This window comes from Budorcas taxicolor, chromosome 12, assembly GCF_023091745.1.
Source record: "Budorcas taxicolor isolate Tak-1 chromosome 12, Takin1.1, whole genome shotgun sequence".
NCBI lineage: Eukaryota > Metazoa > Chordata > Mammalia > Artiodactyla > Bovidae > Budorcas > Budorcas taxicolor.
In genome coordinates, this window is record NC_068921.1 from 50,577,278 (window position 1) to 50,603,991 (window position 26,714).

Consider the following 26,714-nt stretch of genomic DNA (forward strand, 5'->3'; position numbering starts at 1 on the left):
AACTTTATTTTCTTGGGTTACAAAATCACTGCAGTTGGTGACTGGAGCCGTGAAATTAAAAGATGCTTTGCTCCTTGGAAGAAAAGCTATGACCAACCTAGACAGCATATTTAAAAGCAGAGACATTACTTTGCCAACAAAGGTCCGTTTTGTCAGAGCTATGGTTTTTTCCAGTAGTTATGTATAGATGTCAGAGTTGAGCATCAAGAAAGCTGAGCACCGAAGAATTGATGCTTTTCAACTGCGATGTTGGAGAAGACTCTTGAGAGTCCCTTGACTGCAAGGAGATCCAACCAGTCCATCCTAAAGGAAATCAGCCCTGAATATTCATTGGAAGGACTGATGCTGAAGCTGAGACTTCAATACTTTGGCCACCTGATGTGAAAAGCTGATTCATTTGAAAAAGACCCTGATGCTGGGAAAGATTGAAGGCAGGAGAAGAAAGGGGTGACAGAGGATAAAATGCTTGGATGGCATCACTGGCTTGATGGACATGAGTTTGAGCAGGCTCTGGCAGTTGGTGATGGACATTCTTAGAAGCCTTGCATGCTGCAGTCCATGGGGTCCCAAAGAGTAGGACACGACTGAGCCACTGAACTGAACTAAGTTTGAAAATAGAAAGATTTGAGCCATTGATTGGGAATACAGATAGAGATAGTAATAGGTTTGCCTCTACAAATAAGATAGTTGGCAGTTGACAGGTGGGTGGATTCGTGTGTGATGAAAACAATGAAATATGAGTCAAGAGTCATGGGTTCTGCCTCTGCCGTTGGTCACTACTTACATGCTTTGGGCAAGTAAACTGAGCCCTTGTGCCTCTGAAAAGTGCTAACACAGTCATGATGCTTATGGACTGTATCCAAAGAGCTAACTGTAATTTTTTTAAAACTCAGAGGATTTAAGTCATAATCAGAATAGTTAAATTAAAATCTCAAAAGTCTATATCTAATTTGTTTATGCAGAAATGGTTTGTTAAACTCAGAGTTCTTTATGGAGAACAAAGCATTTAATTCCTAGAGTTTCTGAAAAGGCTATTCTGGGATTTTCCAAACTGTAATGAAGAGATAGGTTTATATTGCCTGGGCAGTGGTATGTATGAAGTCACATTGTACTGTTGCAAACCCCCACAGTAAGCAGAGGGGGCATGGGTTCAGTGTTAATGTTCTGGCAGACGTCGATATTATTGATACTCAAAGTTGGCTTAAAGCTCAACATTCAGAAAACGAAGATCATGGCATCTGGTCCCATCACTTCATGGGAAATAGATGGGGAAACAGTGGAAACAGTGTCAGACTTTAAAAATCACTGCAGATGGTGGTTGCAGTCATGAAATTAGAAGACGCTTACTCCTTGGAAGAAAAGTTATGACCAAACTAGATAGTATATTCAAAAGCAGAGATATTACTTTGCCAACTAAAGTCTCTCTAGTCAAGGCTATGGTTTTTCCTGTGGTCATGTATGGATGTGAGAGTTGAACTGTGAAGAAGGCAGAGCGCCGAAGAATTGATGCTTTTGAACTGTGGTGTGGTGGCTGTGCAGGCACAGGAGGGCCTAGAGGAGCCATCCCACGTGAAGGTCAGGAAGGGTGGCGGGAGGAGATACCCCTCATTCAAGGTAAGGAGCAGCAGCTGCGCTTTGCTGGAGCAGCCGTGAAGAGATACTCCACGCCCAAGGTAAGAGAAACCCAAGTAAGATGGTAGGTGTTGCAAGAGGGCATCAGAGGGCAGACACACTGAAACCATACTCACAGAAAACTAGTCAATCTAATTACACTAGGACCACAGCCTTGTCGAACTCAATGAAACTAAGCCATGCCTGCGGGGCAACCCAAGACGGGTGGGTCATGGTGGAGAGGTCTGACAGAATGTGGTCCACTGGAGAAGGGAATGGCAAACCACTTCAGTATTCTTGCCTTGAGAACCCCATGAACAGTATGAAAAGGCAAAATGATAGGATGCTGAAAGAGGTACTCTCCAGGTCAGTAGGTACCCAATATGCTACTGGAGGTCAGCGGAGAAATAACTCCAGAAAGAATGAAGGGATGGAGCCAAAGCAAAAACAATACCTAGCTGTGGATGTGACTGGTGATAGAAGCAAGGTCCAATGCTGAAAAGAGCAATGTTGCATAGGAACCTGGAATGTCAGGTCCGTGAATCAAGGCAAATTGGAAGTGGTCAAACAGGAGATGGCAAGAGTGAATGTCAACATTGTAGGAATCAGAGAACTAAAATGGACTGTAATGGGTGAATTTTACTCAGATGACCATTATATCTACTACTGCGGGTAGGAATCCCTCAGAAGAAATGGAGTAGCCATCATGGTCAACAAAAGAGTCTGAAATGCAGTACTGGGATGCAGTCTCAAAAACGACAGAATGATCTCTGTTCATCTCCAAGGCAAACCATTCAATATCACGGTAATCCAAGTCTATGCCCCAGCCAGTAATGCTGAAGAAGCTGAAGTTGAACGGTTTTATGAAGACCTACAAGACCTTTTAGAACTAACACCCCAAAATGATGTCCTTTTCGTTATAGGGGACTGGAATGCAAAAGTAGGAAGTCAAGAAACACCTGGACTAACAGGAAATTTGGTCTTGGAATGCAGAATGAAGCAGGGCAAAGACGAATAGAGTTTTGCCAAGAAAATGCACTGGTCATAGCAAACACCCTCTTCCAATAACACAAGAGAAGACTCTACACATGGACATCACCAGATGGTCAACACCAAAATCAGATTGATTATATTCTCTGCAACAAAAGATGGAGAAGGGCTATACAGTCAACAAGATCAAGACCAGGAGCTGACTGTGGCTCAGATTATGAACTCCTTATTACCAAATTCAGACTGAAATTGAAGAAAGCAGGGAAAACCGTTACACTATTCAGGTATGACCTAAATCCAATCTCTTATGATTATACAGTGGAAGTGAGAAATAGATTTAAGGGCCTAGATCTGATAGATAGAGTGCCTGATGAACTATGGAACGAGGTTCGTGACATTGAACAGGAGACAGAGATGAAGACCATCCCCATGGAAAAGAAATGCAAAAAAGCAAAATGGCTGTCTGGGGAGGCCTTACAAATAGCTGTGAAAAGAAGAGAAGCGAAAAGCAAAGGAGAAAAGGAACGATATAAGCATCTGAATGCAGAGTTCCAAAGACTAGCAAGAAGAGATAAGAAAGCCTTCTTCAGCGCTCAATGCAAAGAAATAGAGGAAAAGAACAGAATGGGAAAGACTAGAGATCTCTTCAAGAAAATTAGAGAACCAAGGAAACATTTCATGCAAAGATGGGCTCACTAAAGGACAGAAATGGTATGGACCTAACAGAAGCAGAAGATATTAAGAAGAGATGGCAAGAATACACAGAAGAACAGTACCAAAAAGATCTTTACAACCTGGATAATCATGATGGTGTGATCACTCATCTAGAGCCAGACATCCTGGAATGTGAAGTCAAGTGGACCTTAGAAAGCATCACTACGAACAAAGCTAGTGGAGGTGATGAAATTCCAATTGAGCTGTTTCAAATCCTGAAAGATGATGCTGTGAAAGTGCTGCACTCAATATGCCAGCAAATTTGGAAAACTCAGCAGTGGCCATAGGACTGGAAAAGGTCAGTTTTCATTCCAATCCCAAAGAAAGGCAATGCCAAAGAATCCTCAAACTACCACACAGTTGCACTCATCTCACACACTAGTAAAGTAATGCTCAAAATTCTCCAAGCCAGGCTTCAGCAATACATGAACCATGAACTTCCTGATGTTCAAGCTGGTTTTAGAAAAGGCAGAGGAACCAGAGATCAAATTGCCAACATCCGCTGGATCATGGAAAAAGCAGGAGAGTTCCAGAAAAACATGTATTTCTGCTTTATTGACTACGCCAAAACCTTTGACTGTGTGGATCACAATAAACTGTGGAAAATTCTGAAAGAGATGGGAGTACCAGACCACCTGATCTGCCTCTTGAGCAATCTGTATGCAGGCCAGGAAGCAACAGTTAGAACTGGACATGGAACAACAGACTGGTTCCAAATAGGAAAAGGAGTACATCAAGGCTGTATATTGTCACCCTGCTTATTTAACTTCTATGCAGAGTACATCATGAGAAATGCTGGGCTGGAAGAAACACAAGCTGGAATCAAGATTGCCGGGAGAAATATCAGTAACCTCAGATATGCAGATGTCACCACCCTTATGACAGAAAGTGAATAGGAACTAAAAAGCCTCTTGATGAGAGTGAAAGAGGAGAGTGAAAAAGTTGGCTTAAAGCTCAACAATCAGAAAATGAAGATCATGGCGTCCGGTCTCATCACTTCATGGGAAATAGATGGGGAAACAGTGGAAGCAGTGTCAGACTTTATTTTGGGGGGCTCCAAAATCACTGCAGATGGTGACTGCAGCCATGAAATTTAAAGACGCTTCCTCCTTGGAAGAAAAGTTATGAGCAACCTAGATAGTATATTCAAAAGCAGAGACATTACTTGGCCGACTAAGGTCCCTCTAGTCAAGGCTATGGTTTTTCCAGTAGTCACGTATGGATGTGAGAGTTGGACTGTGAAGAAGGCTGAGTGCCGAAGAATTGATGCTTTTGAACTGTGGTGTTGGAGAAGACTCCTGAGAGTCCCTTGGACTGCAAGGAGATCCAACCAGTCCATTCTGAAGGAGATCAGCCCTGGGATTTTTTTGGAAGGAAAGATGCTAAAGCTGAAACTCCAGTACTTTGGCCACCTCATGCAAAGAGTTGACTTGTTGGAAAAGACTCTGATGCTGAGTGGGATTGGGGGCAGGAGGAGAAGGGGACGACAGAGGATGAGATGGCTGGATGGCATCACTAACTCGATGGATGTGAGTCTGAGTGTACTCTGGGAGCTGGTGATGGACAGGGAGGCCTGGCGTGCTGTGATTCATGGGATCGCAGAGAGTCAGACATGACTGAGCGACTGAACTGAACTGAACTGAATGAAGTACACAATTTTTAACAATTTCAGATTCCTTTACCAGAGCTGAAAAACTGAGGAACTGAGTGCTTTATTCAGATGCTCCAGAAAGTGAGCTCTTGATTAAAATCTTCTGAAAGACTCAAGAATAAGTTATCAGTGTCTGATCTTTTCCAATTAGTATGGAAAGGAAATTGGATATTTATTCTGAAGATTCTACTCGCAGTTTAAATTTTCATATTTGAAGGCAAAGCTGACTTATCTGTCAATGCAATTGCTTATGTAACTAATACTACAGTGGAAAAGTTGGTGAATATGTCTTTAATCTTTGTAATTCTAAGAGAGAGCCTATGAAGTTTAAGATGCCTTAATAGCATTCTTCATATCAAAGTCTCTTAAAATAATATTACTTGAATGTCCTTTGTGAACTATATAAATTTTTCATTGGAATTGAAAATATTTATGATGTACACTATTATGTCTGTATTACGAGTTAAATTGTCTTTATAAATTGTACAGTTGGAGAAAATTTGTATATATTGTATTCCTATAGCTTTAAGCAATAGAAATAAGTATGAGTAAAAATTTAAAATTATTGGTTCTAATGCTTAATATCTCAACATAGTCATTTACTGACAGAAACAATACTTAGTATGCTAGCAATATGATAGTAGATAAAAGATTTTCCTAAGTGCATCACAAAGCAGTTACAAGTAAGACAGTCATAATATAGTAATGTATTTGATACTGTAGAATACTTGCCAATAGAAATAGATGCATACACTCGTGAACTTTGGTGTATGAAACTTACTCAGGAGGTTGTGCTTTTGAACATATCCTATCTTTCTTTCTTTCCTTTCTCTTGTATATGGAAAACATGATGAACAAAAAGGGCTAAAATTACCCATAGATAATCTGATCATGTTTGGGAAAAAATAGTATCTTCTTCTTTATTGTTTTTTAACAGTTTTTCTTTAAAAAAAAACAAAAACATTGTTTAACACTGGCTCTTAGCTGCGACATGTGGTATCTAGTTCCTTGACCAGGGATTGAATCCGAGCTCCCTGCATTAGGAGCACGGAGTCCTTACTACTGGACCACCAAGGAAGTTCCCCTTAACAGTTGTTTTTTTTTTTTTTTTAAAGATAGTTTTATTTATTTATTCATTTTTGGCTGTCCTGGGTCTTTGTTGTAGCGTGGACTTTTCTCTATTTGCAGCGAGCAGGGGCTACTCTTCAGCTGCAGTGTGCGGGCTTCTCATTGCAGGGGCTTCTCTGGTTGTGGAGTCCAGGCTCTAGGGCACACAGGCTTCAATAGTTGCAGCTCCCAGGCTCTAGAGCTCAGGCTCAATAGTTGTGGTATACAAGTTTAGTTGCTCCATGGCTTGGGGGATATTCCTGGATCAGGGATTGAATCCATATCCCTTGCTTTGGCAGGCAGATTCTTTACCGTTGAGCCACCAGGGAAGCACATATCGTCATGTTTAAATAGAAATGATCGTAATTTCTACCTTAGTGGGATCATTGGAAGAATCTATATAGAACATTTGGTATACAATGGTAAGCACTCAGTGTTAGCTGTTAATATTGTTGACTAATGAACATATGAACTAGTGTGACTATTCACTACTGCATGTGCTTAGTTACTCAGTTGTGTGCAACTCTCTGCAGCCTCATGGACTGTAGCCCGTGAAGCTCCTCTGTCCACGGGATTTTCCAGGCAGTAATACTGGATGGGGTTGCCATTTCCTACTCCAGGGATCTTCCTGACCCAGGGATCGAACATGTGTCTCCTGTGTCTGCTGCATTGGCAGGTGGATTCTTTATGATTAGTGCCACCTGGGAAGCAGTTTGTTTTAATATGTTAAAGGCTCAAGTAGAAAAGGTAGACAGTATGTACCAACAGATAGGGAATATCAACAGAGTTGGAAGCTATAAGAAAGAATCAAGTGGAAATCTAGAAATGAAAAGCACAATACCAGAGACAAAGAATGCCTTTAATGGGTTTGCCAATAGACTCAGCAAAGTAGAAGAAAATATGTGAAGTAAATGTGAAAATAAATTGTGAACTTTCTGCTTTATTGACTATGCCAAACCCTTTGACTGTGTGGATCACAACAAACTGTGAAAAATTCTGAAAGAGATGGGAATACCAAACCACCTGACCTGCCTCTTAAGAAATCTGTATGCAAGTCAGGAAGCAACATTTAGAACTGGACATGGAACAATGGACTGGTTTCAAATAGGGAAAGGAGTACGGCACGGCTGTATATTGTCACCCTTCTTATTTAACTTATATACAGAGTACATCATCAGAAACGCTGGGCAGGATGAAGCACAAGTTGGAATCAAAATTGCTGGGAGAAATATCAATAAGCTCAGATATGCAGATGATACCACTCTTATGGCAGAAAGTGAAGAAGAATTAAAGAACCTCTTGATTAAAGTGAAAGAGGAAAGTGAAAAAGGTGGCTTAAAGCTCAACATTCAGAAAACGAAGATCATGGCATCTGGTCCCATCACTTCGGGAAATAGATGGGGAAACAGTGAGAAGACAGTTTTGGGGGGCTCCAAAATCACTGCAGACGGTGATTGCAGCCATGAAATTAAAAGACGCTTACTCCTTGGAAGGAAAGTTATAACCAACCTAGACAGCATATTAAAAAGCAGAGATATTACTTTGCCAACAAAGGTCCGTCTAGTCAAGGCTATGGTTTTTCTAGTAGTCATGTATGGATGTGAGAGTTGCTATAAAGAAACCCAAGCGCCGAAGAATTGATGGTTTTGAACTGTGGTGTTGGAGAAGACTCTTGAGAGTCCCTTGGACTGCAAGGAGATCCAACCAGTCCATTCTAAAGATCAGTCCTGAGTGTTCATTGGAAGGACTGATGTTGAAGCTGAAGCTCCAATTGTTTGGCCACCTGATGCAAAGAGCTGGCTCATTTGAAAAGACCCTGATGCTGGGAAAGATTGAAGGCAGGAGGAGAAGGGGATGACAGAGGATGAGATGGTTGGATGGCATCACCGACTCAATGGACATGAGTTTCGGTGAACTCCAGGATTTGGTGAGGGATGGGGAAGCCTGGTGTGCTGCAGTCCATGGGGTCGCAAAGAGTTGTATACAACTGAGTGACTGAACTGAACTGAACCCAAACTGAATCATGAAAATAAAAAATCATGGAGGTAAAAAAAACACAAACAAGAAAAAACTCCCAGATCATCCAAAAGCCGTGGATCAGTTTCAGATGATCTAATATGTATAAGTAGAATCAGATACAAAAGAGAATGGTGGGTGTGAGGAGTGGGCATATAACAGAAGAAAAATATGTTTATGGCCAACTGTTTTACAAAAATTAATTAAACACATCAAACCACAGCTTCAAGATTTTCAAGAGAGCAGTAGGTAGGATAAATACCTCTACCCACCGCAACACACACACACAGACACCCACACACACACACACACCCTGAGATACATAATATTCAAACTGCTTGAAACCCCAGATAAGTAGAAAATGTTCAATGTGGCCGGAGGAAAAAGATACATTAGATACAAAGTAACAAAGTTAAGAATTACAGCAGACTTGTCTTCAGAAATTATGCAAGCCAGACAATGAAATTATTTTTAAAGTGCTAAAAGAAGTATTTGAAACAAAAATATTTTTCAAAAAAAAGGAGAACGTCTTTTATACAAACAAAAAGTGAAAGAATTCATTACAAGCTTACCTGCACTACATCTTGGAGGCACACATGAGAGCACTGTCAATGGAACAAGTGAAGGTAAATATATATTGTGTTTTTTAAGTTGTTCTAAAAGATAACTAAAAGTGCACATGGATAGACCATGTTCTGGGTCACAGAATCTTGGCAAATTTTTTTAAAATTTCAGTTATAGGAAGAATGTTTTTTAACTACAGTGGAATTAAATTAGAGATTAATAGCAATAAAAAGTATCTAGGAAATTTCCAAATATTTAGAAATTAAACAGCACATTTCCAAGTAGCTCGTAGATCAAAGAGGAAGTCACCAAGAAAAATAGAAAACATACTGAAAATATTACTTTAATTGAATATTAGTTGATTTATGATGCTGTGTTAATTTCTGGTGTACATCAAAGTGGTTGAGCTACACATATATTTTTTTTCAAACTATTTTCCATTATGGTTTATTACAGAATACTGAATAGAGTTCCCTGGGCTCTACAGTAGGATCTTGCTGTTACCCTCAAATGGTGCAGGAAAGAAAAAGAACTGTGTAGAGAGACAGGAAGAGAGAGTGTAGGTACAGATGGTAAAGGAAATTGGGATAAAATGTCATAGGTAGATCTAGGTGCTTCCTGTATACTCTTTTTATTTCTATGAAACTGAAAGTGTTAGTCGCTCAATCATGTCCAACTCGTTGTGACCCCATGGACCGTAGCCTGCCAGGCTAATCTGTCCGTGGGATTCTCCAGGCAAGAATACTGGAGTGGGTTCCTGCGCCTTCCTCCAGGGGATCTTCCCGACCCAGGGCTTGAACCTGAGTCTCCCACACTGCAGACAGATTCTTTTCTGTCTGAGCCACCACAGTAAGCACTCAGTAAGTAGTAGTAATGCAGCCCATTGTGTGTGCAGCCTATCTGGGCCTCAGACTGTTTGTGAGAGCAGACACTTTAGTATATACACCTTTGTTCCCCTGAAGAGCCAAGTAAAGCATTCATTTGTGTATTTCTAACTGATTGATTCTTATTATGAGCAGCTACAGTGTTCACAAACAAGTTTAAAACCCTCATCACAATGATAGCTTTAAGTTGTTGTATTGTTTACATGGATCAAAAGTGCTAAGTAGGATCATAGAATTTTTAGTGTTGAAAGAATCTTAGAAATCATTCAGGGAAAACCCCTTCATTTTCCTTAAGAGAATAAGTCTTGGTTAGTGAAACCCATTATCACTAGTGAAGTCGCTCAGTCGTGTCCAATTCTTTTTGTGACCCTATGGGCTGTAGCCTACCAGGCTTCTCAGTCCATGGGATTTTCCAGGCAAGAGAACTGGAATGGGTTGCCTTTTCCTTCTCCAGGGGATCTTCCTGACCCAGGGATCGAACCCAGGTCTCCTGCATTGCGGGCAGACGCTTTACCCTCTGAGCCACCAGGGAATTTATACCACTACCCTTTTTACTTCTCACTATGGTTGTTAGTGACTATAACTTTATCATACTGCTTTAAACTTAGTTTCATGTACTGGTATCATTTATTGGAGGTGACAGTTGTCAAATTATCATTTGGATTACCATGAATAAGTTAGTTACTATTCAGCATGTACATTTCATGGGAAATCTTGGGTCGGGTTTGCCTTTTGTGGTACAGCAGTGTTTGGTAGGATGTTTCCCAAAAATCTAACTTTAAGAGGATTACACCTAGGAAACTAGTCTAATAAATTAGTATTAAAATCTTTTTCTTGGCCACTTAGGCTGTACACCCTGGCGATTAAGATCATTGGATTCTAGAACCAGATTTCCTGTATTTGAATCCCAGCCCTGCTACTTCCTGGCAGTGTGACCTGGGTTATGTTACTTCACCTCTTTGTCCTGATTCCTCTTTTGTACAATGAAAATAATTATAACAACTATCTCATGGGTTACTGGGGGATTAAATGAGTTAATTCATGTAAAGTGCTTAAAAGGATGCTTGGCACGAAATAAATGATGCATATTTTAACTAATACTAAAGTGAAGTCGCTCAGTTGTGTATGACTCTTTGTGACCCCATGGACTGTAGCCTAACAGGCTCCTGCGTCCATGGGATTTTTCAGGCAAGAATGCTGGAATGGGTTGCTATATCCTTCTCCAGGGGATATTCCTAGCCCAGGGATCGAACCCAGGTCTCCCACATTGTAGGCAGATGCTTTATCGTCTGAGCCACCAGGAAAGTCCTCATAACTAGAAGATGGCTAATAAGCCATGATAGTTTCTATTTAACTTCTCAGCATAAGTAAGAGGATAATTTATGCATGGCATCCTGTTTCTGAGGGATTTTGAAGTGGCTTTTTTTTTTCTTATCACTTATTCCTTCTAAGAAAATCTTTTACCAGTGCCTATCACCATGCAGTTTTCTTTTACATGTAATTCTTTGTATGTGTTACATGTTTTGTGTGTGTGTTCTTTTTTTAAAAGAATTTGCTGTAATAATTCCATATTAGTGGCTTTAATTCCATGAATCTGTGCTGTACAAATGAGAATATGTAAATATTTTAGATGTGTATTGAATAGAAGCTGTGGAATATAACCTGATACTGTGGTTATGTATTTCCACTTTATATGCATTTAACTAATGTTCATTTACGATCCTTTTCTAGATTATGATTGGTTAAAAGGTACTAGACCATATAAATCGAAGTCTGACCATACGTTGCTTTTAAGAATAACTGACCTCCCAGTGACGTGGTCTAAGTAAAGTGTTCTCTTTTTTAATTATGTAGTCCTCCTCGCCATCCTCATCACAGCCTCATTCTAGCCACTGCAGAACGAAGGCCTCATCATTGTGTCACCATGCATCCCTGCCCTGGGTCAAACGTAGCCATGTAGGCCCTGCAAAGGCTACCAGTCCATCTCTTCGTCTTCGTCGCTGGCGACCCTTCTTACGTCTGCCATCTTTGGGTCTCCATTCTGTTGTAAGTGTAGTCAATCTTCCATCTCTTCTTCCAGTGACAGGGGTAGTCCATTTTTTCCCTTAAATTTCTTCAGTCTTCAGAGTGCTTTTCTCTTGGTTCATCAGCCATGAGCTTTTTCTCCCCTGATAAGATTGCAAGCATACCTCTATGCTTTGCAGTTCAGCTTGACTTTGACCAGTGCCTTGGTGAACATCCATCTTTCCGCTCCATATCCTGCCAGCATAAAGGTGCCTGTCTTTTGATGAGTGCTGATCGACATTCATGATAATGTTTAAGTTCCGGTCAGTTGTTCAAGTGAATATGTATTCTCTTACCCCTTCATCTTTCCAGTTTCATTTAGTTGACTTAGGTCAACAAATGCTGTGTACCTTCTGAGTTCTTTGCCATCTCTTACTTTTTTTTTTTTTTTTTTATCTTTCTGAACATGACTTTAATCTCTTGTCATGCTCTGGGGTTACTTTTACTTACTCTGTCCTTAATCTAATCCTTCATGGTGTAGGGTGTTCATCTAAACTATTTTATTCCCTGAGGTGGCTCAGGTACTTGGTTTAATCTTGATCCAATCTTCCCTGCCTATTCAGTTTCTGAAGATCTTTTCTCAAGCAGGAGGTGAAGATTTTCTTGTGAATTGACATAGAATTCCCACAAATTTCACAATTTCTCCTTCTTAAGTTGGTAATGTTAGCAAACTGCTAAAAAGTACATTTGTTCTTGTAATTGTGCTAATTATCTTAAATGTTGAGGTTGATGATGGAAGTCTAATAATTCTCATAATTGAAATAAAATGCAGGATTAGGCAACTATATAGCTCTTGTCTTTCTGATGTTTTAGAAAATGGTAATGAGCAGAGCCTACCTAGAAATGCTACATCTGAAAGATTTGGTGTATGCCGTGCATTTATAAGAAACTTAACACTTGAGGAAATCATTGTGACTTGTGAAGCCAGAGGTAGTCTGATTATACATACTTTAATGCTTAAAAAAATTAAAAATTGGTGTCAAACATTCTTTCCTTCTGCTTATTTACTGTTTTAGAGCTATTCCTAGAAAGTGGAGTCTTGGCACTTTTCCTTAAACATCTCCCATCAGATACCAGTATGGTCACCAAAATAGCCTTTCATCAACAGACTGGTGTCTCTCTATTTCATTGTCCTCATTGGGTCACAAACATGCATTTTTCATTTTTATTTATTTATCCACCTGATGTTTATTGCTTTCCTACCATGCCATACACTGGCACAGTAGGAAGAGATGCAAGTGAATCAGATGATCAGAGTAAAACCCTAATTTAATAACTCTTACTGGGGCACAGTTGATTCTAAATAGGAATAAATTCCTCTGTACTTAAAAATATTCTAAATATAAGTGAACATGTCATAAAGATTGACATTTTCAGTTTTATATTTCTACATAATATTAATGTTTGCTCCATATTAATCATTGCTTTGTAACTTCATAAGTGTTTTCATAGCCTAGTGACTAAGAATGTGTATTGTAGAATGACATTGCCAGGACTTGAAACCAGATCACTTACTAGCTTTGTGACCTAGAGCATGTTACTTAATGCTTCTGTGAGTCGATTGAGAGTACAGTCGATGTAACTGTATTACCTACCTCATAGGGTCTATATGACAATGAGTACAGTGGATGTAACTATATTAACCTAACTCATAGGGTCTATATGACAATGAGTTCCCTGGTGGCTCAGAGGTTAAAGCGTCTGCCCGCAATGCGGGAGACCTGGGTTCGATCCCTGGGTCGGGAAGATCCCCTGGAGAAGGAAATGGCAACCCACTCCAGTATTCTTGCCTGGAGAGTCCCATGGACTGAGGAGCCTGGTGGGCTGCAGTCCACGGGATCACAAAGAGTCAGACACGACTGAGTGACTTTACTTACGGTGGATGTAACTATATTACCTACCTCATAGGGCCTGTATGACAATGATGAGTACAGTGGATTATACTATATTACTTACCTCATAGGGTCCATATGACTATTAATTGGTCAGTTCTTATAAAGTGGTTAGAACAATATCTGGTATATATTTAGTGCCACAATTATAAATTAAATTTAAGCTATTTGTTATAATTTGAAATGTCTGTTTAGTTTTTAAATTTCTATTTAGTATTTAATTTTCTATCTGATTTGTCACACCACTTTTTGATTCTTCATGGTAGTGAGAACTGTGTTCTAAATTAAGAAACTTTGTAAAAATAAGATATAAAAATGTAGGCAAAGATGAGCTAATCTGGAATTTGTTTTTTACTGATTGTTCTTGCTTCTAGTGGAGTACTGCTTAAGCAATTGGATAAGTATAGATTTCAGACCCTGATTAATTGAAGCTGACCAAGGGAAAAGGCTTGTAATAGGTACTGAGGTTTTGTGAGAAGGGTAGAAGTTTTGAGCATTTCTTATCTTTTATAATGGTTTAAGACTTTTCATACCTTCTTTAGCAGTTTGGATTTTTAGTATGCACTTTTGGATAAAAGGTACAATGACTCACAATTTTAAGTCACTTAGATTTAGTGATTTCTTACATTTGTGATAATGTAGTGTTAATATTATAATAATATATAATATTTATATGGCATGTGACAGTTAACAAAGTACTTTCAAGAATTTCATTTAAACCTGAAAATGGGTAAGAAACCCAGTGCTCAGAGGGGTTGAGTACATAGTCGGGTCTCTGATTCCCGTTGTATTACTTTCATCTCTAGCACGGTTGTATTTACTGACAAAATGTGAAAAACAGAAGCTATTATATAAGAGATATTATTCTTAAGAGACGGTGTAAAAATAAGTGATAATTTTAAAAAACGTAATAGCCTAAAGGTTTAAAATACTTGATGTCCTATTGGAGAATTCTGTCTTAAAAGGAGTAAATCAAGCCCCTTTCCTGGGGCTTGATTGTATAAGGAATTCTTTCTAGTGTTTTTGTACAGAATTGAATTTATAGTTTGTAGAATTGCCTAGATTTACCCTTGAAAAATTGGGTTCTCTCTGGTCATTGCTAAAATGGGCGTACTAGGCTTGAGGGATCACTAAAATTTTTGATTCTCTGACCAGTAAAATAAGGAAACTCATTATTACTATCTAAGTGTTTGGAGAAATACCATGTTCAAGAAGGATTAGTCTTTTTTAAGATGGTGGAAAATACTGGGAAACATTTTTTGCCTCAGTAGGTGGGATAATTCTAACAAAACTGTCCAACTGGAATGGACTACCTGAAAACTTAGGGGCAGTTCCCTGTTGTTGGCGGGGCTGTCACAAATGGGGCTGCAGTCAAGAGCAGTCTAGTATCAGAACAACAGTAATCCTACGTAACTGTGGTTCTTACCAACTGTGGAATTCTTTAGCTCTAAGTCAAATTTAAGAAGAGCTAGTTTGCCACAGCAATGTATGTTGTGTTGCACCCATTCGCAATTTGAGGGAAGTAATCTCTGAAGAATAATGTGAGTTTAGATGAGTCACTATCTGTAAATATTTTGAGAAGCAGCCAGTAAATCCAAGATGGCTTACCAGGTGACTCAGTGGTAAAGAATCCACCTGTCAATTCAAGAGTCACAGGAGATGTAAGTTAAGTCCCTGGGTTTGGAAAATTCCCTGGAGGAGAAATTGGCAACCCACTCCAGTATTCTTGCCTGGGAAATCTCACAGACAGAGGAGCCCGGCAAGTTACAGTCCATGGAGTCACAGAGTTAGACACGAATAAGTACCCACCCAGTAAATCCAGGTTAGCAATGTTTATTCTGTACCTTTCAATTTCTGTATCTGAGAACTTTGTATTACTTAAAACTTAAAATTATATAATTATTTGAGAGTGAAAAATAAAAATTTGAGTTGACAAAGTTAGTGAAAGTTAATTTTGCCTTGTTCAGTCATTGTGTCTGACTCTCTGCAACCCTATGCACTGCAGCACGGCAGACTTCCCTGTCCTTCACTGACTCCTGAAGCTTGCTCAGACTCATGTCCATTGAGTTGGTGATACCATCCAACCATCTCATCCTTTCTTGTCCCCTTCTCCTGTCCTCAGTCTTTCTAGGTATCAGAGTGTTTCCAGTGAGTCGACTCTTCACATCAGGTGGCCAGAGTATTAGAGCCTTAGCTTCAGCATCAGTCCTATACTTTGTGTTACTTACTGGATATTAAATGATATGAGATATAATTTGATTTATGCCTCTTTAAAACTTTTACCTCTAAAATTTGTACTTGCATTTAGCAGTGATTATATTACATTTCAAACCAGTTAGATTTTTGAATCTAGGATGAATAAAAAATATTCTAAGTCTATATTGCATTATTCAAAAAATGAGATTATTAAGGTTAAATCATTAAGGGAAAAAACTCACTTTCTTGATGTCTTCAAATTTAACTTGAAAAGAGTTTCTTTAACTCATTTTGCTATTTAACTTCTAAAAAGTTTATTAAAATTTCAAAAATTAGACAAATTAGTTTGTGAATTCATTTCATTTAGCAAATATACATTGTACGTCTACTGTGTAGCAAGCATTGTGCTAGGGGCTGAGGCTTCCAAAGTGAACAAAACCTTGGGTTTTTAGGTCAGTTGAGATTAAGAGAGATGTACTTTGAGTCAGTGTTTTTCTTGTTGATGGGTGAACACATTTGTTATAAAGGTAGGCATGTTCACTCTCTGTCCACCATATCAAAGACTAAGCCTTGAATCATATTGTTATAAATGTTTTTCATGTCATTTAATATTATTTATATGTGTTTACATGTAAGTTGATTGATTTGACTACTAACATACATACTATGTATTTTCCCCTCCTAGGCACCAAATATAGATGAAAAAGTAGATCTTCATTTTATTGCATTAGTTCATGTAGATGGGCATCTCTATGAATTAGGTAAGAACTATTTTAATTTATCCTGGGGAGAAAAATAGTAAATGGGAAAATCTGTATTTACAAAAACATGACTGTTGATATTTATTGTGTTTACTTAAATTGATTACTTTTCAGCACTGAGTTGGCATAATAACAGTTTTCCGCTTAAGATTTCTTACTAGAAAAAGTAAAAATGTTTTGTTGTTCAAGTGACTTATTAATATAATTCAAGAAAGCTTGCAAACACCTTTGTAAAACAGGCAAGTAAAAACTATTATAGGAAACTCCTATAATCACTTCAGAATTCTTTACTAAATTTTTGAATTGGTATCAGCAACATCTTGGATGACCATTTAAAATTAGTTTCTTGATCCTGAAATTAGTTTTAAAACATAGTTTATTATTCATAATGATTACTGTGTATATTCAGTGATGAGTATCACTAGTGTTTAAGCTTTTGTAACATCCTTTTGTATCATATCTTATTTTTCAAAAGACTTTACAGGAATCTATGTTTTCTGGCAACAGTTCCTTCAGGCATGTGTCAAAGTCCCTATGATTAATTACTTGGTATTGGCCTATACCTGCATTTATCTTTTAAAAGTATAAATATCAATGGACTACTTCAGGGACTATTTAGAGATTCTTCTAATTTTAATAGGGTCATTCAAGCAGAATAAGCTTGTTATGATTCTTTCATAATACTTACAGTACTTATGAGCCCTCTATGAAAACTTCTTAGATTAGAAAAAAGACTAAATAAAGAAAACAAAAGAGTAAAGTCCTTTTCAGTTTCTAGATACCATGATTTTTAGTTCTCTTCTCATTTGCTGGTAAATATTAACTTTACACTTTCACAATTTCCTTTTCCTATATAAAGACAGAAAAGTTCAGAAAGGACTCTGAGTGTGACTGTAAACGTGATCCATAAAATTTAGATGGATTTTATATTTGGAATACAGAACAGAATCATATACTTTATTTAAAAGAAGGGGCTCTGTTAAAGGGGACAAGGAAAGGAAAGAAGTGTACAACCGTGGATCATCTACAGTAGTACAGTGATTTGAGTAGGAAATCAAGCTAAAATGAAGTCATTGTCACGGGAGTATACGAGACCTGCGGGGCAATTTAGACAGTATGCTTTCTTAATTCAGTCTCTGGAACTTACATAAAGATAAGATGTAATAGCAGTCGGGGATTTCAAATGTCTGATTGCTGGAAGCTAGTTTCCACTCTTAAAGAATAACTAGTACGCCTTCCCTGGTGTCTCAGTGGTAAAGAATGCACCTGCCAATGCAGAAGACACAGGTTCCATTCCTCTTCTGGGAGGATACCACACGACGCAGATCAGCTAAGCCCATGCACCCCAGCTATCGAGCCTGTGCTCCTAAGCTCGGGAGCCACAACTGTTGCGCCCATGTGCTGCAACTGCTGAAGGCCTAGTATCCTAGAGCCTCTGCTCTTCAACAACAGAAACCTTTGCACTGCCACTAGAGAGTAGCCCTCACTTGCCACTAGAGAAACACAGCAGCAAAGACCCAGCACAGCCAAAAGAAATAATAAAGATAAAGATATATATATATATATTGTTTTTAAAGACTAACTGGTAGAAGTGGAGGTCTAAAGAGAGTGCTGAGACTGATCAGACACATTCTCATAGATTTAAGAAAGGCCAGAGGAGTGATAAATATGACCCATAACCAGAGATTATAAAAATGTAATGGTGACTTTCAGAATGGGAGGCTTAATAATAGAACAAACAACAGTGAAAGATACTTAGAAGAAAAAAATCTGTGATTATCTCAGTGAGAAGGAATACATTGTCTGAAAACCCAGTTTGACTGATGAGCTGGCTCTCTGAGCTCAGAGGCTAAAGGGCAGTGGAAGGAAAGACATATATCAAGGGTTGGCTACATATGCAGGAATGGTTCTCTTTTGTAGCACGCCAAGATCAACATGAAAGGATCTTAAAATTGGCTTGAAGTAAGAACATCAGAAAAGAAAGGCAGAACTACTAAGGTCTTGTTTGGTTCAAGTATTCTTTAGCAGGAAGAATGATCAATGTGGCTGATAGAGAATTAGAGCCCTTTGGGAATTACATTCTTTAAATGAGTTTAAAAGAATTTCCGGGCTCTAAAGAATAGCGGGAATCTTTGAGATGTCATAGAGGATAGGGATAAATATTAATACAAGACAAATTAAAATGGACAGTTACTGACTCATTGCAAGGGGAATTGGTGGTAGCCCTGATGCAAATTCCTAATTTAAAAGGAATGTTGAACAAGGGAAGTATTGAGTTAGTTCATAGAAAATAGTGGTTAAGAGAACAGCATATGATTTTTAAGGAAAAAATTATTTCTGAATACCTTTAATTTTTAAAATAAGGCTGTATGATTATAGACACGGTACAGGTGACTCTCTGCAGGACCATTATATAACAGAGGGTAGTGATAGCCTTTAATATGTCCATTCTGTACCTAATTGTAAGGTTAACTAATGGAAGGGACTGAGTTATTCATGTTTCTTTTATTATCCCGTCCTTGTCCTTAGGGCTTCAAGTAGTTCCTGGCATATGTCCTTTTAATTTGTCCCTGTCATTCTTTGAGCTCTTTCTGACTTTCTAGAAGAACAGCATTTCCTGGCTCCTCTTTAATTTTCCATGCCTAAGCCTTCTCCAAGGAGCCCTGGTTCTTTCTTTTGGAAGGTGATGATTAGAACCAAGATCTGGGTGCTCGTTGTATTAAGATGCTGTCACTTTCAGGCTTTCTCAGAGGACAGAGCTAGTAAATACTTGTATGTGTTATATAAATAGACACCTATGTGTGAATAAGAATATACATAGACACACAATCAATTAGTTATATGTTTCTCTATATTAAAGAGCATTTATTTACATCTACATTTCTAATTCTAAGCTAATATTATACATTTTTTGCTAGTGTTACCATATTTGTGACTTCCTTTTCTGAACAGGGGAAATCTAGCTCTCATTGTCCTTTATGTATTTTCTGACTTAAGCCTTCCCTGATATATAAACAAGCTCTTGGCTGCTCAGCCTAAAGCTCCGTTCCAGACACACTGCTTCCCGCCCCAACCTGGCCCCCTGATCCTGGCCTGGCCCAGACAAATAGCCGGAGCTCTCCCAAGAGTGTAGCTACCTTCTTCCTGGCATTGTGCAGATTCCAACCGCCTCGGCCTCCTTGAACTCTGCTCCCCTCAAACTGTGCCCTCTTTTGCTTTGGTCTCCTAATTAAGGTGGCTGTAGGCTGCTTGGGTCTCCCTCTCATGCACTGGCAGAGAGCTAGTATTACTGTTAGGCTTACCTAACAGTTCTGAGTTACATATTTCCCAGTCTATAAAACAACCATTTCAGGTATTTTGTCCAGGTCTTTAGTTGTTTTCAGTGGAAAACCTAGTCCAGTACATTATTTCATCCTGGCTGGAGAGGGAGGGTATCTAACTGTTATTCCTTGGCCTCCCACAATGAAGATAAGAATCTATTTCCTTTGTCACTCTTTACCTACTTCTATCTCCAAATCACAAAATACATACTTATTTTTTTCCTGTTGTTACAGTTGTTTAGATTCTTTTTTTTAATATGTATACTTTATTGAAGTATAGTTGACTTACAGTATTTCAGGTGCACAGCAAGGTGATTCAGTTATACACATATACACATATATTATTTTTCAGATTATTTTTCATTGTAGGTTATTACAAGATATTGACCATAGATCCCTGTGTTATACAGTATATAGTTGTTTAGATTTTTATGACTACAGAAATGTTTTTCTCAGATGAGCCATAGTTAATGTACTTTTCTTTTTCACTTTTTTATTTCTCTGAATTTAATAACTGTCCTGTTTTGCTTTTTGGTTTGTTTGGTTCATTTTCATTCATATTTTTCTTTAAAAGTAGTGTCTTTTAGTCCAGGTCTATCACTGTATGCATATTGATTCAAAAATTTTTATTGTGTTTAGAAGCCATGAAATTATAGAGGGGATTGTGTTTTATGGCTTGAACTTGAAGTGCCACTTATAAAACATCTGAAATTATGGATATAGAGTATCAGTTAACTTTGGGTTTGCATGAGTTTATGTAATTCTGAACTTTTTCATTTTTTCATAGTGTTGCAAGAGTACTACTTTATTCAAGGTGATAATACTCTTGGTGTTCAATAAAATAATCCTAGGTTATTTAGATTGTTATTTTGTGTTCCTACCTTGGTACATGGTTAGTAGTAGTAATATATTAACCTTGCAGTGGTTCCCTTTCCTTGGTATAAATGTCAGTTTTACTTAGGAGCCTTTATCAGAAGGCTTTAAAGTGAAGAAAGAAATTTTTTATACTTCCTTTTTTAAAAAAATGTGTATTTGGCTATGCCAGATCTTTAGTTGCAGCATATGAACTCTTAGTTGCAACTTGTGGGATCTAGTTCCCTGACCAGGGATCGAACCCAGGCCTCCTGAACTGGACCACCAGGGAAGTCCTGAAATTTCTTATATTTCTGATTTTAAAAAGCTGACATTAGTCTTGAGTATTCTTTTTAGGAAATTAAAGCCAATAGTGTTTATTCCTAATAGCATCTGTTTATGAAGTTAGACATTCAAACGTGTAAGCAACGTTCTAAATAACCATTAGTGTTAAAAATATTCATATGTAGCACATTTAAAGAGTTTGTTCTAGGATATATTATTTTATCTTTTAACTTTTGCCTCACTATGGGAAGAGGAAAATGGAAGTTGAAAATATTAATACATTATCCTGTCATTCTTAATTAACGGAGACTAAAGAGATAGGACAACTAAATAAAATATGTGATTCTTGATTAGATCCCACATAGAACAAAACAGCATGGATAAAGGATATTTCTGGGTCAGCTGGAAAAATTTCTAAATGAAATAAATGTCATTAATTGTTCATATTATTAAAAAGCATATTATCCTATACAAACAACTAACCATTCACCTGTCTATTTTTCCACAGATGGACGAAAACCATTTCCAATTAACCATGGGGAAACTAGTGATGAAACTTTATTAGAGGTAACAGTAAAACCTGTTGGCCCACCTTCAGTTCATTAATATTCTTGTTATCTTTAAAACATTTCTAAAGAGAACTGGTGTAACTTTTCTCTGTATATCTTCTTGTCCTGGCTTTCTGGAAAAAAATCCAAAAAGAAAAATTTGAACTAGTGTTAAAAATCTACAGCCAATGAAAGAGGTTTGGAAAACTCTTGGTGTAAACAAGTATCAAATTTGAAAAAAAAAAAACACAAGAGTAGTATTGAAAGCATTGCACATCGTATTCCATGTTTCATTAAATCCAAGGTACCATCATTTGTTTCTTGATTTTAAAGATTTTAAAATTTATGAACAAATTATATGGCTTAGAATCTATGAAACATGTAATTTTCAGATTAAAACCTTCTTAAAAGCCTTTTAAGAAGGAACACTTAGCATATCTCATACTTTTGTACTAAGCAAATTAGGCCACCAGCTATTCACTTTTCTGGTGTCCTCTGAGTTATTTTGCATTTGAGAGAAGTCTGCAGTATAAAATTACTGTGAATTAGGAAGCTATGAAGCATTTTATTTATCATTTGTAAGTAAAACACATGTTTTTAAACTGAAAGATTATGTATCCTTTTTCCCTCTAGGATGCCATAGAAGTTTGCAAGAAGTTTATGGAACGTGACCCTGATGAACTGAGATTCAATGCCATTGCTCTTTCTGCAGCATAGCCCATCCAGAATGGAAACACCAAATACTGTATTATTTGCAACAAAATTAAATTTCCTCTGCCAGACACTAACTCACAAATTTTGATATTTTCATTAACTTGACGGATTAAACTTTATGTGAACTAAACTTTGACTTAATCTGTGTTTTATATTATTTTTTGCCCCAAATTAAAGCTGCAGTTCTTTTCTTCCCTTTCTTTCTTGTGAAGGATTTGCCTTGTTGGATGACTAGCAATATCTTTCTTATTCTCTTTGAATTTCATAGGAGAGTCTGTGTTGGTACACAGGCACAATTTCCATATGCACAGTACAAACATACATATTTATTTAACAGACATTATCATCTATTTGTAATGAGCTGGATACTGTTCTGGGGGCTGGAGTTAACAGTGAACACTAAGGCAAGTTCCATAGTCATGAAGCTTATGTTCCTGTGAGAGCAGACAAATGATAAGCACATTAATGGGGCTTCCTGGGTGGCTCAAGTGGTAAAGAACCCACCTACTAACACAGGAGACGCAGGCAAGAGATACAGATTCAGTCCCTGTGTTGGAAGGATCCACTGGAGGAGGAAATGGCAGCCCACTCCAGTAGTCTTGTCTGGAAAATCCCATGGACAGGGCCTGGCAGGCTACAGTTCATCGGGTTGTCAAGAGTCAGACAGTACTTTGCGACTGAACCTACACACACACACACACACACACAAGCACATTAATAAGATACATACCAGTAATAATAGCTATACAGAAAAAGTTGGATTTGTGTTAGTGATTGAGTGAATCCTTTAGGATATTGTGGTTAGAGAAGGCTTCCGTGAAGGGTAACTTTGAAGTTGAGATCTGAGCAGCTAAACATAGCTAGTCATAGAAAGATGGTGGGGAAGAGAAGAGGGACTATTTACTGCAGAGTTCCTAAAGTAGGCAAGTCTTGCTGGGTTTTAGGACCAGGAAAAAAAAAAAGATTCATATAACCAGAGCATTGAAAACAAGGGGGAAAATCCAAGAGATGAGGTCAGAGTGGGAGAGTTTAGTGATATAGGAATACAGGAAAAGGCATTTGGACTTAGCACAGGTGTGAAGGTAATGCATTGGAGAGTTTTACACAGGAAAGTGACCTGATTTGGTTTAGAATTTTAGGTCATTGATTGTGGGTAATAAATTGAGAGGAGGGGGTAAGAAAAGGAGGAGACTTGTGAGAAGCCCACTGCTTTAGTTCAGTGACAGATGATGATGGCTAGGGTCTTAAAATTAGTAGTAATTTAGATAGAGATATCTGGGTAAATTTGGATGTGTTTTTAATAAGGAACTTAAAAGGATAGGGGGAAGGTGGAAAGGTATTTGTAGAGTTAGATCAACACACAGGGTTGGTGTAATGGTCCATCTTTTTAGGAGAATATTGGTTACACTGGTATATACATTTAGCAAAACTCATTGAATTGTTACTTTATTGTATATATATTTTACCCCCGAAAACAAAAATGGCAGAAACAAAAACAAATGAACTGGAATGAGAATAGCAGTAAACAGATCAAATTGATCCAGAATAAGGTTCTGAACCCATAAAGTTGAAGGTAGATGTTTATACATGCTTCACTGAGTTGGGGTGGATTCCTGAGGCTGTAACATGAGATAAGTGGTGTTTTAAAACTATGAAACAGAGGGGCTTCCCTGATGGTCCACTGGTTAAGACTTTGCCCTCCCAAGGCAGGGTTCAGTCCCTGGTCTGGGAAACAGATCTTGCATGCTGCACAGTGCAGCCAAAAAGGGCTAAAAAAGTGTGGATATATATATGTATATAATTGGTTCACTTTGCTGTACAGCAAAACCAATACAACATTGTAAACCAACTATATGCCAATTAATTTTAAAGGAAATTTTAAGTAACTTGATGCAGGTGTTAACTAACACTATGGTAGTAGTGACTTTGCAATACATATGTTAAACAAATGGTACAACTTAGAAAAGTAATAGGGGCTTCCCTGGTGGTCCAGTGGTTAAGAATCCACCTTGCAATGGAGGAGACATGGGTTCAATCCCTGTTCAGGGAACTATGATCCCACATGGCACAAAACAGCTAAGACAAGGTGCCCAACTACTGAGCCAGCGTGCCATGATTAGAAGTCGGTGGGCTGCAATAAAAGATCCTGCCTGCTGCAACTAAGACCAGACACAACCAAAAAAAGACCTTTTTCTTTTTTTGAAGTAATAGGCTTGTTGAGTACATGGAATCTTTGTTATTCAAAGTGTGGTTACATCAAGATTACCAGGGGAACTTGTGAGACTGAATCAGAACCAGTGTTTTAAGATCCCTGAGTGAGTCGTAAGTTTGGGAAGCACCAGATTAGAAAAAAATAGACTATAAGTCATTTTGGACCTGTCTATTAAATGTACTACCCATGTATGTTGAAGAGGGCCTGAATGAAATGTTGGCAGTAAGGATGAAGAAAAAATCGGGAACAGTTCTGTAACTAGATAGTATATAGAGATGATGCTTTGTCATGCCAATAACAACCAAGTGTTCTGTTTTTCTTGTTATACTGTTTGCATTTGGTACTCACATTTGTCTTGTATATCATCTTAAATATTTTAAACGTTCCTAAGCAGTGTTCTGCCTCTTGCCTTGCTGGGTTTCTCCTATATAATTTCTTAGTTCTTAATGACATATTAGCAAGAATGTATGTAGTTTCTCAGTTTTCTAGGTTGAACACTAACTTTAAAAAATCTTAATGTTTTTTATTGTTACATTTGATTTACAGTATGTTTTAAGTGTGTGGAGCTTCTCAAGTGGCTCAGTGGTAAAGATCCTGCCAATGCAGGAGATGCAAGAAACATGGGTTTGATCCTTGGGTTGGGAAGATACCCCGGAATCGGAAATGGCACCCCACTCTCGTTTTCTTGCCTGGGAAATCCCGTGGACAGAGGAGCCTGGTGGGCTACCGTCCATGGAGTTGCAGAGTCGGACACAACCGAGCAACTGAGCATGCCACGCATATTATAGGTGTACAACATGATTCGAAATCATAGATTACACTCCATTTAAAGTTATCCTAAAATGTTTGTCCTATTTCAGGTGCTGTGCAGTATATCCTTAGAGCTTATTTATTTTATACATGATAGTTTGTATCTTTTAATCCCTTATTCCTATCTCGCCCCTCCTCCCTTCCCTCTCCTACTCCCCAGTGATAACCACTAGTTGGTTCTGTGAATCTATTTCTGTTTTGTTATGTTCATTCCTTTGCTTTATTTTTTTAGATTCCACATATAAGTTATAGAACATTTGTTTTTCTCTGTCCGACATTTCACTAAACATAATACCTTCTAGGTCCATCCATGTTGTTGCAGATGGCAAAATCTCATTCTTTTTGGCTGAATAGTATTCTATTGTAAAGATACCACATCTTCTTTATCCATTCATCTGTTGATATGCACTTTGGTTGTTTCCATATCTTGGCAACTGTAAATAAAGCTGCTATGGATAGCAGGGTGCATTTATCTTTTGACTTAATGTTTTTGTTTTCTTCAGCTATATGTTCAGGAGTGGAGTTGCTGGATCATATGGCAGTTCTATTTTTAGTTGTTTGAGGAACCTCCATACTGTTTTCCATATGCGCTTTCCAGACTACAACCAATTTACATTCCCACCAACAGTGTATGAGGGTTTCCTTTTCTCCACATCCTCACCAACACTGGTCATTTGTGGTTCTTTTGATGGTAGCCACTCTGACAGACATGAGGTGATATCTCATCGTGGTTTAGATTTGTATTTCCCTGGGCTTCCCAGGTGGCCCAGTGGTGAAGAATCAGCCTGCCAGTGCAGGAGATGCAAAAGACACGAGTTCAATCCCTGGGTCAGGAAGACCCCCTGGAGAAGGAAATAGCAACCCACTCTGTACTTTTGCTTGGAAATTCCCATGGACAGAAGAGCCTGGGCTAAAGTCCCTTGGGTCGCAAAGAGTAAGGTATGACTGAGCACAGCAGTATAAGCAATGTTGAGCACCTCTTCATGTGTCTGTTGACTGTATGTCTAGTTATGAGTCATTTCTGCATGTTGCTGTTAAGGACCATAATATGTTTTGGGGAAGTGAGATTAAAATGAAACTTTAAATGTTTTTCTCAGTGGACATTTAAGAGCTGACTAAACATCACCTTTCACTAGGCATAGTGATTTGCTTTAAATCAATGAATCAGAGGAAATTTATGAACTCTACAAGGTTTAACTCCTAATATTTTGTGTTCATTTGTGACTAAAACAAAAGTTATCTGTATTCTATGGTGAATCAAACTTCACGTGTGTGCATGCTCATTTGCTTCAGTCATGTCTGACTCTTGGTGACCCTAAGGACTGTAGCCCACCAGGCTCCTCGTGCATAGGATTCTCCAGACAAGAATACTGCAGTGGGTGGCCATGCCCTCCTCCAGGGGATCTTCCCAACCCAAGGATTGAAACTTTAGCCCAGGCTCTTCTGTCCATGGGAATTTCCAAGCAAAAGTACAGGAGTGGGTTGCTATTTCCTTCTCCAGGGGGTCTTCCTGACCCAGGGAT

General features: G+C 38.3%; 1 protein-coding gene across 1 annotated transcript in view; it reads left to right on the top strand.

Moving 5' to 3' along the window:
* The window catches only part of UCHL3 (ubiquitin C-terminal hydrolase L3), a 52,693-nt gene extending 30,390 nt beyond the window's left edge, over positions 1-22,303 (top strand). The window contains exons 6-8 of the mRNA XM_052650203.1: positions 16,375-16,450; positions 21,416-21,474; positions 22,089-22,303. Of these exons, the coding sequence (XP_052506163.1) occupies positions 16,375-16,450; positions 21,416-21,474; positions 22,089-22,172 (219 nt within the window). The 3' untranslated portion in view covers positions 22,173-22,303. The remainder of the gene's footprint in view (positions 1-16,374; positions 16,451-21,415; positions 21,475-22,088) is intronic.
* Positions 22,304-26,714: the final 4,411 nt, after the last annotated feature.